This window comes from Balaenoptera borealis (assembly GCF_965194805.1).
Source record: "Balaenoptera borealis genome assembly, chromosome: 11".
Taxonomy (NCBI): domain Eukaryota; kingdom Metazoa; phylum Chordata; class Mammalia; order Artiodactyla; family Balaenopteridae; genus Balaenoptera; species Balaenoptera borealis.
Genome location: NC_138868.1, coordinates 47903277 through 47915629, shown reverse-complemented (window position 1 = coordinate 47915629; position 12353 = coordinate 47903277). Strand labels below are relative to the sequence as shown.

The 12353-nt window shown below is 37.8% G+C and overlaps 1 protein-coding gene across 7 annotated transcripts in view; it reads right to left on the bottom strand.

Moving 5' to 3' along the window:
• Window positions 1-12353, bottom strand: part of STK33 (serine/threonine kinase 33) — a 205349-nt gene that overhangs the window by 61253 nt on the left and 131743 nt on the right. For all 7 annotated transcript variants that reach the window (XM_082341580.1, XM_082341574.1, XM_082341576.1 and 4 more), the window contains one exon: window positions 2255-2330. In XM_082341580.1, the coding sequence (XP_082197706.1) occupies window positions 2255-2330 (76 nt within the window). The remainder of the gene's footprint in view (window positions 1-2254; window positions 2331-12353) is intronic.

Below are 12353 nucleotides of genomic sequence, written 5' to 3'. Positions count from 1 at the left end.
AACAGCAAAAGATAGTGTCCATAAAGAGTATTTATGCTAATTTCACCTTGAGAAAGTATGTTATCATTGTCCAATTAAGTAGCCATGAAACAGGGGTAACTGATAAACAAGAAAATAACCCCCCTGGAGAAGATAATATGTTTGTGCCCTTGTTGAAGGAAATTATCTATAAGACCACTGGGCTCAGGCAGATTAATGAATAGGCACTGATTAGCTAAGTAAGAGTCTCCTGTAAAGAAAAAATATGTCATTATTATGATATGCAGTCATGCTCAGAAGCAGAAAAATTAAAATTACATCTTTAAGTAGGAGAAAAAAATTTAAGGTATGTAATACACTATCACTTCCCTTAACACCAAATTCAAACTAAGAAGGCAGCAAATACAACATGAATGGTGTAATAATAGATCACATATATTATGTTTGACCTGTGTTGTCCAGAAAGTCGTGAGAGTATAAAACACTAATTTTAAATAGTTGTATTTTTAATTTAAAACTAAGGCTCAGAATTTTAATATGATTCTAATCAGCACAGAACAATGATCAAAAACTTTGTGAATACATTTATACTTTATGCAATCTAAGCAGTGATATGTCAGCTATCTGAGTTACAACTACGATCACAACATCCAATTTCTACTGCCTGTGTATTCCATTTCACAGGACTGTGAAAATGTAACTACTGTGATGTCAATATTTAGAAACGATCTGGAAGAGGTAGTGCACAGTGAAATCTTCAATATGACCATAAAACTAATGTTGCATCAACATAAAAATGTTCATATTCACCAACAGGCAGAACAGTAACCACTAACTTTTCAGAACATCTCTTAGACAATTCACTTTAATTCAATTTAACAAACATATATTGAGCAGTGACTACATGTCTACTATTGTACCAGATACCAGGGATGCAAAGACGAATCATCGCTCTGTCCTTCATGGAACTTAGAGCAAGAAAAACAGGTACAATACATAATACAATAATTATATTCCATTATAATCTAGCTTTTAAAAGTGCAATGAGAACACAGAAAAGTGAACAATTTATTCTATCATATTTACACATGTGCAAACTTTCCTGATTAAATATTCTTATTATTTTGTTTTTCTTTCAACACTACTGTTTTACATGCATCTTTGTCTATTGCCTTAAATTCCAAAAAGTATACACATAATGAATGTAGTAACTCTGCTGGGGTAGAGTAGGACTTAGGGAAATAGAAGTCTTTACTGTGTGAGCTGGACACACCCAGGAAAGAGGTTAGTAGAGAAGAAAAAAGAACATCTAGGCAGAATGAACTGCATGAGCAAAGACCCAGAAGCATGCAATACAGGGTGCCTGGGTCATAAGGAGTGGCCTAGAGTGGCCACCAGCACAGGGTAAGTGAATGGGAACACATATGCAGACCAAGATTAGAAAGGCAGTCTGGAGCCAGGCCGTGGAAGCTTTGTGTCACGCCATGCGGGGATGCTCTGAGATTTTTCTACAGCAAGGGAGAATTACCAGAGGTTGTTAATCAGTAAAGTAGTACAATCAGATTTGTGATTCAGAAAGACAACTCTGACAACTGTGTGAAGGATGAACCTGAGGCAGGAGAACTGACAGAAAGACACTGTAATCTTCTAGAAAGGGATCGTAAGGAGACAAGTGAAGAGAAATGAAATAATAGGTGAGGACACTTCAAAGGAAAAATACAGGCCATGGGGTTTGACTGAATCTTGAGAGTGAGACAGAAGAGAGATCAAGAAAGGCCAACGTTTTCAGTAGCATGAAGAGAAGTAGAAACAACAGAATACTCCCTGGACCCTGGGCTGAACATTTATCTGGTTACTGCCCGCTCCTCACACGTGCCCTGTCCATCAGGTGGCTCTAATGCCAGGTCCCAGGACCTCCCTCTACCTGATGCTCTATAAGTGAATCTCTTGAGAAAATACAAAGAAGCTTTTGTTTTGTAGCAAAGGATCAGGGAGGTGCTGAGGCAAGTTTTTCATGTTGCTCAGATCATGCAGTGCATTGTAGCATTTATAGATCAATGAAAAGCAAAGCTGAAAGTTATAAATTGATTGTATTAAAAAAATACCTAATGGATGTACCTGACAACTAATAAGACACCTTTTAGAATGACTTCCCAACTGTTTCTTTAGTCGCTTTCTTAAAACTATATTGTTTAGTTTTAATTTAAAGTCTATGTAATTCTACTGTTAGGGATCATCCATTCATTTTAAGTTGTACATTTAGCAGGGTACTTACAAAATGTACATTATGACACCTATGCTCCAAATGTCACACTGCTGGCTATAGTCGTGGGCATTGATAACTTCAGGGGCTGCCAAACAAGCAGAAATAAAATAATATTAATAATACAATAAATGACTTTTAAATGCTTAAACACAAAGCATGAAAAATGTGCTGATGTGCTGTAATTTATTCCCCCACAGGGAAAAAGAGAACCAACAGCAGATGTTAAGTGAATAATGTACAGGCCTTAACAATTGATGTCGCTGTATCCTCACCCCTGTTATTTAGCTTCTAATGGAACAATGGCACACACTGTATAGCTAAATGCACAACTCTTCATCTCTTTCAAATTGTTAAGAAATGATTTTACAAAGATTGTGTAGTTATAGTAGAAGACAACAATATCTCAGTTCTTTGCCAAAAATAGAATTGAAAACATGCCTTAAGTAGATACAATTTAAAACAAGCCCAATATGTAGAAATCTAGATTTACAGAGAAACTAAGATAAACGGTTCTAAATCACTTCAGTAAAATAACAGTAGTAATAATAACATCATAGCACTCCTATGACAGTATGAATTATCTTCCACATTTTCTAAATGAGAAAACTAAGACAGAGAGCTCCTATAACATAACTTGATCAAAAAGCCAATTAGTCCCAGGGTGATGACTAGGATGCAGGCACTCCTGACTCCCCAGCTCTGGGCTACTTACTTACAATGTGTCCACAATAGGGCTCCTTTAAACAATCTTCTCCAAGTAGAACTTTTTTTTTACTTTGAGGTAGCACATTTTTTAATGATTAGATTTTTTATAATGGCTGGCTTTGTAAAAAGTCACATATGATATTCCAGGAATATGTCTACTATACTTCTACAGCTAGGTAGCACCACACAGGGCCAACTGTAAGTTATACGTGGATTCACCCCTGCGTCGTTCAAGGGTCAACTGCGTGTATTTGAATAGAACTTTAAAATTTACAAAGTACTTTTGTATAGATGATGTTATTTGTATAAATTATGTTAAGAATCATGTGAGACAGGTATGTAGCCATGACTTACTTTGCCAGCGAGGAAATTAAGGTTCAGGTACACATATGAAGCGACTCACCTAAAGTGACACCGTTACACAGCGCCTCCCATGTAAAAGGTGTTTTTACTTTAGAAAACAGTTTCAATCACCCCCCCAACACACACACAGCTTTTATAACTACTAAAGGCAAATGAAATTTCATTTCCTCTGCCTATTGTTAAAGGAACTAAAAAGCAACAACAAAGGAGTTAAAAGGTAAACAGAAGAAAGAGAACAGGCTCAACCGGAGATAATTAACAAACTGAGTAATTCTTCTCCAAATCACTGAAAATTAACTAATTAATATTTTCCTTAAGCAATTACTTGTATTCTTTAACTCTACTTAAACTTTTAAAGTATGCAATCATTAAAGCTCAAGTTGCTCTCTGGCTGCATGTCTACGACAAGGGCAGATTCTGTGATCCGATTCCCTGACAGATCTCCATGTAGGTGCATCACACAGCAGGGGCCCAGAATTTGGAGCCCTCACTCCCTCTTTCGGAGCCACCTTAATTATCAGGGGCATTTCTACTTGCACTGGCATCGCAGCTCTCACAGGGAGGCAGAGGCCAGACTGGCTGGGCCAAGAAGCCATTTAGGAAGTCAGCAAAGCTCCACAAACCATCTGCCTTCTCTCTTGTTCTCTCACTTGTCTCACAGTACAGAAAACTACTAAGCAGGCATAAAACTCAGGGTGCTTGGATATATTTTCCCCATGTAACTACAGACCAGATGTCTTTTGCCAACAGGAGGATATGAACAGAATCTAAAGTAGCCTCTTCCCAAATAAGATAAAACAATTTAGAAACTTTATGCATCAAGTAGACAAAAAAACAATGAACTAGGTATACTGCTCAGCCATAAAAATGAATAAACTACTGATATAACAACATGGGTAAGTCTCAAAATCATTACATGGAACAGAAGAAGACAGACACAAAAGAATATATACTTATGATTCAATTTATATAAATTCTAGACAAGCAAAACTAAGCTAAGGTAACAGAAATCATCAGTGGTTGCTGGGGTTTGCGTGGGGGATCGACTGAAAGGGACACAAAGGAAATTTCTGGGCTGATGGAAATGTTCTATATATTCACTGGGGTGGTAATTGTACAAGTATATGTATTTGTCAAAACTCATTAAACTTTACACTTAAAATCTGTGCATTTTATTATATGTAAATTATGTTTCAATAAAGTATATTTTTAAGAAATCTACTAAAAGTACAAAAAGAATCTATCAAAGCCCTATGCTGGTGAGTGACTTTAATAACTCTCTTAGAAATCAACAGAGGAAGCAAGCAAGATTAAATAAAAAATATTGACTAGGTGGCCAAGATGGCAGAGCAGGAAGACCGTGAACTTCCACAGACACACCAAAATCACCACCACTTACAGAACAACTGTCTACAAGAATGACCTGAAAACCAGCAGAAAAGAATTTCCACAACTAAAGACATAAGTAGGAACTACAAGAAGATGGATAGGAGGGGCGCAGACACAGTAGAGTTAGGACCTACGTTCTCAGGTCGGTGAGCCACACACAGGAGGAATGTCACGGTCTTGAGGTCCTCCCCAGGGAGTGAGGGCTCTTGGTCCCACATCAGGCTCCCCAGCCCAGGGGGTCCTGCACCAGGAATACAAAGCCCCTAGAACGTCCCCCTCTGAAAACCAGCAGGGCTTATGTCTGGGAGAGCTGGAGCGCTACAGCAAACAAGAGACTCCACTCTTCAAGGGTGCACACAAAATCTCACCCACCCTGAATCCCAGCTCAGAGGCAGTACTTTGAAAATGGGTCAGACCCACTTACTGATCTTGGAAAACCTCCCAGAGAAGGAGGGAGCAACTAGGACTCCCCCTGCGGACTGGCAGCAGCCATTTTGGGGAGTTCATTGTAACACGTGGACACTGGTGCTGGTAAGCACCATTTTGGATGCCTCCCCCTAGCTTATTAGCGCCAGGACCTGCCCCACTCACCAGCGGGCACACACCAGCCCCACACCCCCTGGTAGACAGCTGCCAAGACCTGGCCCGCCCACCAGCAGACTTACACCAGCACTAAGCCCCCCATACCATTCAGACGCCATGTGGGAACCCAGCCTTGCCCACCAGCAGGCCAGCAGCAGCCCCATGCAGTTAACCCTGCAGTAAGCCTACCCCACCTTCTAGCAGGCCCGGAGCCACTGGACGTGACACAGCCTCAAAGCTAACCAGGCTGGGGGCCAGTCCCACCTACCAGTGTGCTCACAGTAGTCAGCCCCACCACAGCAGAAGGGTGCATGCAGCCCACATAGGAGTTGCCCCGAGAACATATAGCTCCAGTGACCAGAGGGGAGCATGCTGCTGGGCCCCACAGGATGTCTCCTATATAAGGCCACTTCTCCAAGATCAGAAAACACAACCAACATACCTAATACATAGAAATAGACACAGAGAATTGGGCAAAATGAAAAAAAAAAAAAAACTGCAAAAAGCACAAACACATGAAGTCTAAATAATATACTACTAAACAACCAGTGGGCCATTGAAGAAGTCAAAGAGGAAATCAAAAATACCTAAAGAGAAATAAAAAAGGGAATACAATGATCTAAAATCTGTGGGACACAGCAAAAGTAGTTCTAAGAGGGAAGTTTATGGAGACACAAGCCTTACCTCAGGAAACAAGAAAAACCTCAAATAAACAATCTAGCCTTACCCCTAAAGGAACTAGAAAAAGAAGAACAAAACCCAAAATTAGTAGAAGGGAAGAAAAAATAAAGATCAGATCGGAAATAAAAGAAATAGAGACTAAAAAGATATAGAAAAGAACAATGAAACTAAGAGCTAGTTCTTCAAAAAGGTAAAATTGATAAGCCTTTAGCAAGACTCATCAAGAAAAAAGATAGAAGACACAAATAAAATCAGAATGAAAGAGAAGTTACAACCAACCCCACAGAAATACAAAGTATCATAAGAGATTACTATGAACAATTATATAACAATAAAATGGACAATTTAGAAGGAACAGATAAAGTCCTTGAAATGTACAATCTCCCAAGACTGAATCAGGAAGAAATAGAAAATATGAAGAGACCAATTACCAGTAATAAAATTGGATCAGTAATTTAAAAACTCCCAACAAACAAAAGTCCAAGACCAGATAGCTTCACAGGTAAATTCTATAAAACACTTAAGAAGAATTAACACCTATCCTTATCAAGGTATTCCAAAAAGTTGAAGAGGAAGGAGGATTTCTAAACTTATTCTACAAGGCCAGTGTCAGCCTGCTATCAAAACCAGGTAAAGATACCACAAGAAAGAAAATTATAGGCCAATATCACCGATGAACACAGATGTAAAAAAACCTCAACAAAATCTTAGCAAACCACATTCAATAATACATTAAAAGAATCATACACCATGAGTAAGTGGGATTTAGTCCAGGAACTCAAGGATGGTTCAATATCTTCAAATGAATCAATGTGATACACCACATTAACAAATTGAAGGGTAAAAACCATATGATCATCCTAATAGATGCAGAAAAAGCTTTTGACAAAATTCAGCATCCATTTATGACAAAAACTCTCCAGATAGTGGGTATAGAGGGAACATACCTCAATATAATAAAGGCCAAAATGACAAACCCACAGTGAACATCATACTCAATGGTAAAAAGCTGAAAGCATATCTTCTAAGAGCAGGAACAAGACAAGGATGTCCACTCTCACCACTTTTATTCAATATAGTATTGGAAGTTCTAGCCATGGCCATCAGATAAGAAAAAAAATAAAAGGAATCCAAATTGGAAAGGAAGAATTAAAACCATCACTGTTTGCAGATGACATGATACTGTATACAGAAAATACTAAAAATGCCAACAAAGAACTATTAGAATAAATGAATTCAGTAAAGTTGCAGGATACAGAATTAATATTTAGATATTTATTGCATTTCTATACACTAACAACAAATTATCAGAAAGAGAAATTAAGAAAACAATCCCACATATGGATCAATGGAACAGAATAGTGAGCCCAGAAATAAACCTACACACCTAAAGTCAATTAATCTTTGACAAAGGAGGCAAGAATGTACAATGGAAAGAAGACAGTCTCTTCAACAAGTGGTGTTGGGAAAGCTGGACAGCCACATGTAAATCAGTGAAGTTAGAACACACCCTCACATCACACACAAAAATAAACTCAAAATGGCTTAAAGACTCAAATATAAGACATGACACCATAAAACTCCTAGAAGAGAACATAGGCAAGACATTCTCTAACATAAATCATACCAAACTGTTCTTAAGTCAGTCTGCCAAGGCAATAGAAATAAAAGCAAAAATAAACAAATGGGACCTAATCAAACTTACAAGCTTCTGTACAGCAAAGGAAACCATAAACAAAATGAAAAGATAACCTACAGACTGGGAGAAAATATTTGCAAATGATGCGACCAACAAGGGCTTAATTTCCAAAATACACAAACAGCTCATACAACACAACAACAAAAAAACAAACAACCCAATCAAAAAATGGACAGAAGACCTAAACAGACATTTCTCCAAAGAAGAGAGACAGATGGCCAACAGGCACATGAAAAGATGCTCAACATCGCTGATTATTAGAGAAATGCAAATCAAAACTACAATGAGGTACCATCTCACACAGGTCAGAATGACCATCATTAAAAAGTCTACAGGGCTTCCCTGGTGGCGTAGTGGTTGAGAGTCTGCCTGCCGATGCAGGGGACGCGGGTTCGAGCCCTGGTCTGGGAAGATCCCACATGCCACGGAGCAATTGGGCCCGTGAGCCACAACTACTGAGCCTGCACGTCTGGAGCCTGTGCTCCACAACAAGAGAGGCCACGACAGTAAGAGGCCCGCACACGGCGATGAAGAGTGGCCCCCGCTCACCGCAACTGGAGAAAGCCCTCGCACAGAAACGAAGACCCAACACAGCCAAAAATAAATAAATTAAAAAAAAAAAAGTCTACAAATAACAAATGCTGGAGAGCGTGTGGAGAAAAAGGAACCCTCCTACACTGTTAATGGGAATGTAAACTGGTGCAGCCACTACGGAAAACAATATGTAGGTTTCTCAAAAAACTAAAAATAGAGCTGCCATATGATCCAGCAATCCTACTGCCAGGCATATATCTGGACAAAACTCTTACTCAAAAGGCTACATGCACCCCTACGTTCATACTAGCACTATTCACAATAGCAAAGACATGGAAACAACCTAAATGTCCATTGACAGATGAATGCATAAAGAAGATGTGATACACATATACAATGGAATACTATGCAGCAGTAAAAAAAGAATGAAATAATGCCATTTGCAGCAATATGGATGGACTTAGAGACTATCACACTAAGTGAAGTAAGTCAGAAAGAGAAAGACAAATACCATATGATATCACCTATATGTGGAATCTAAAATATGACACAAATGAACCTATCTACAAAACAGAAACAGACTCACAGACATAGAGAAGAGACTTGTGGTTTCCAAGAGGGGAGGGGAGTAGGGGAGGGGTGGATTGGGAGTTTGGGGTTAGCAGATGCAAACTATTATATATAGAATGAATAAACAACAAGGTCCTACTGCATAGCACAGGGAACTATATTCAATATCCTGTGACAAACTATAAAGGAAACAATATAAAAAAGAATGTATACATATGTATAACTGAATCACTTTGCTGTACAGCAGAAATTAACACAACATTGTAAATCAAATATACAACAATTAAAAAAAAAAGACAACAATCCCATTTACAATTGCATCAAAAAGAATAAAATACCTAGGAATAAATCTAACTAAGGAGGTAAAAGACCTGTGCTCAGAAAACTACAAGACAATGATGAAAGAAATTGAAGATGACACAAATGGAAAGATATACCATGCTCATGGACTGGAAGAATTAATATTATTTAAATGACCATACTGCCCAAGGCAATCTAGAGATTCAGTGCAATCCCTACCAAAATAACAATGGTATTTTTCACAGACTAGAACAAATAATTCTAAAATTTGTATGGAAACACAAAAGACCCTCCTGAATACCCAAAATAATATTGAGAAAGAACAGAGCTGGAGATATCATGCTGCTCAATTTCAAACTATAATACAAAGTGACAGTAATCAAAACAGTATGGTACTGGCACAAAAACAGACACACAGATCAACGGAGCACAACAGAGAGCCAGAAATGAACCCACACTTATATGGTCAATTAATCTATGACAAAGGAGGCGAGAATATACAATGGAGAAATGACAGCCTCTTCAATAAATGATGTTGGGAAAACTGGACAGCTACATGCAAAAGACTCAAAATGGACTAGTTTCTCATACCATATACAATTTAAATAATCTCAAAATTGATAAAAGACTTAAATGTAAGACCTGAAACCATAAACCCCCTAGAAGAAAACATAGGCAGTATGCTCTTTGACACAGGTCTTAGCAATGTTTTTTGGATGTGTCTCCTCAGGCAAGGGAAACAAAAGCAAAAATAAGCAAATGGGACTACAACAAATTAAAAAGCTTTTGCACAGAGAAGGAAACTATCAACAAAGTGAAAAGGCCACCTGCTAAATGGGAAAAGATATTTGCAAATGATATATCTGATAACGGTTAATAACCAAAATATACCAAGAATCATACAACTCAACATCAAAGAACCAAACAACCCAATTTAAAAATGGGCAGAGGACCTGAATAGACATTTTCCAAAGAAGATATACAGAGGGCCAACAGGCACGTGAAAAGGTGCTCAACATCTCTAACCATCAGGGAAACACAAATTAAAGCTACAATGAGATACCACCTCCTACCTGTCAGAATGCCTACCACCAAAAAGACAACAAGTAGCAGGTGTTGGTGAAGATGTGGAGAAAAGGGAACCCTCATGCACTGGTTGGTAGGAATGGAAATGGGTGCAGCTACTCTGGAAGATAGTATGAAGATTCTTCAAACAGTTAAAAATAAAACTGCCATATGATCCAGCAATTCCACTTCTGGGTATTTTTCTGGAAAAAACCCCAAAAAAACAAAAATACGAATTTGAAAAGATGTCTGCACCCCTATGTTCAATGCAGCATTATTTACAAGAGCCAGGATATGGAAGCAACCTAAGTGCCCATTGATAGATGAATGGATAAAGAAGATGTGGTTTACATATACAATAGAATACTACTCAGCCATAAAAAATTCAATCTTGCCATTTGCAACAACATGGATGGTTCTTGAGGTTATTATGCCAAGTGAAATAAGCTAGAAAGAGAAAGACAAATACTATATGATCTCACTTATATGTGGAACCTAAAAAACAAAACAAACAATATAATACAAAATGGACACAGGTTCATAGATATAGAGAACAAATGGGTGGTTGCCAGGGTAGTGGGGGGGTTAAATTTTCTAGGTGGTTGGGATGTATTTGATGCTCATGTGAATGTGCGTTAATTTATCTAGCCTTTTGGTTTTTCTGTCTGGCTTTCTTCATTATACTAGGTAATTGTGACTTAAAGGTTTCCAACTTTTAGGAATTTTCTCTGTGATTGAACACAGGATTCATTTTTGCAAATGTTACACTGGATATTTTGAAATTTTCTGAAAAACATAAATTATCAAAATGACTCAAGAAAATGTGAAAAACTTGAATAACCTAATATAAATTGATAATAGAAACCTTATCCCCCAAAGGGTATCAGGACCAAAAAATTTTAAGGGGAAATTTCATTAAATAATTAATGAATAGGTAATTTTTATTGCTTAAGTGGTTCATGAGCATACAAAAAGTGAAAATATTTTATTTTTAAAATGAGGATATTATAACCCTAACATCAAAAAAGACAAGGGCAGCTGAAAGAAAGAAAGCTACACTCAAAGTTCCTAAATAAAGTGGTAACAAATTGAATATGGCAGCACATTAAACCAAGTGGGGTTTAATCCAAAAGTACAAGGATGGTTCAACATTTAAAAAATCTATTAATGTAATTATTTCATTAATAAATTTAAAGAGAAAAAATATATGATCATCTCAATAGGTACAGATTTGAATAGACATTTCATCAGAGAAGACATATGAATGACTAATAAGTACATGAAAAGATACTCAACATCATTGGTCTTTAAGGTAATGCAAATTAAAAATCACAATGAGATACTACTTCATAACCACTAGAAGGCTATAATTAAAAAGATAGACAATATAAAGAGTTAGCAAGGATGTGAAGAAACTGGAACTCTCATACATTGCTAGTGCAAAGGTAAAATATTAGAGCCACTTTGGAAAATTGTTTGGCAGTTTCTTACAAAGTATAAACATAAATAATATATGACCCAGCAATTTCACTCCTCGGTAGCTACCCAAGGAAAATGAAACCACATGTCCACATAAAAACTTGTACATGAGGGACTTCCCTGGTGGCGCAGTGGTTAAGAATCCGCCTGCCAATGTAGGGGTCACGGGTTCGAGCCCTGGTCCGGGAAAATCCCACATGCCATGGAGCAACTAAGCCCATGCACCACAACTACCAAGCCTGTTCTCTAGAGCCTGTGAGCCACAACTACTGAGTCCGCGAGCCACAACTACTGAAGCCCGCATGCCTAGAGCCCGTGCTCTGCAACAAGAGAAGACAACGCAATGAGACGCCTGCGCACCACAACAAAGGGTAGCCCCCGCTCGCTGCAACTAGAGAAAGCCTGCGCACAGCAACAAAGACCCAACATAGCCAAAAATAAATAAAATAAAATAAATAAATTTTTTTAAAAACTTAAAAAAAAAAACAAACTTGTACACAAATGTCCATAGCAGGATTATTCATAATAGCTCCAAACTGGAAACAATCCACATGCCCATCAGCTAATAAATATATAAACAACATACAACGGACAACTGTTCAGCAATATAAAGAAACAGACTGCAACAGGGATGTACCTCAAAAACATCATGCTATGTGAAAGAAGCCAGGCGTATAAGCCTACATATTGCATGATCCTATTTATATGAAATGTCCAGAAACAGCAAATCTAGAGAGATAA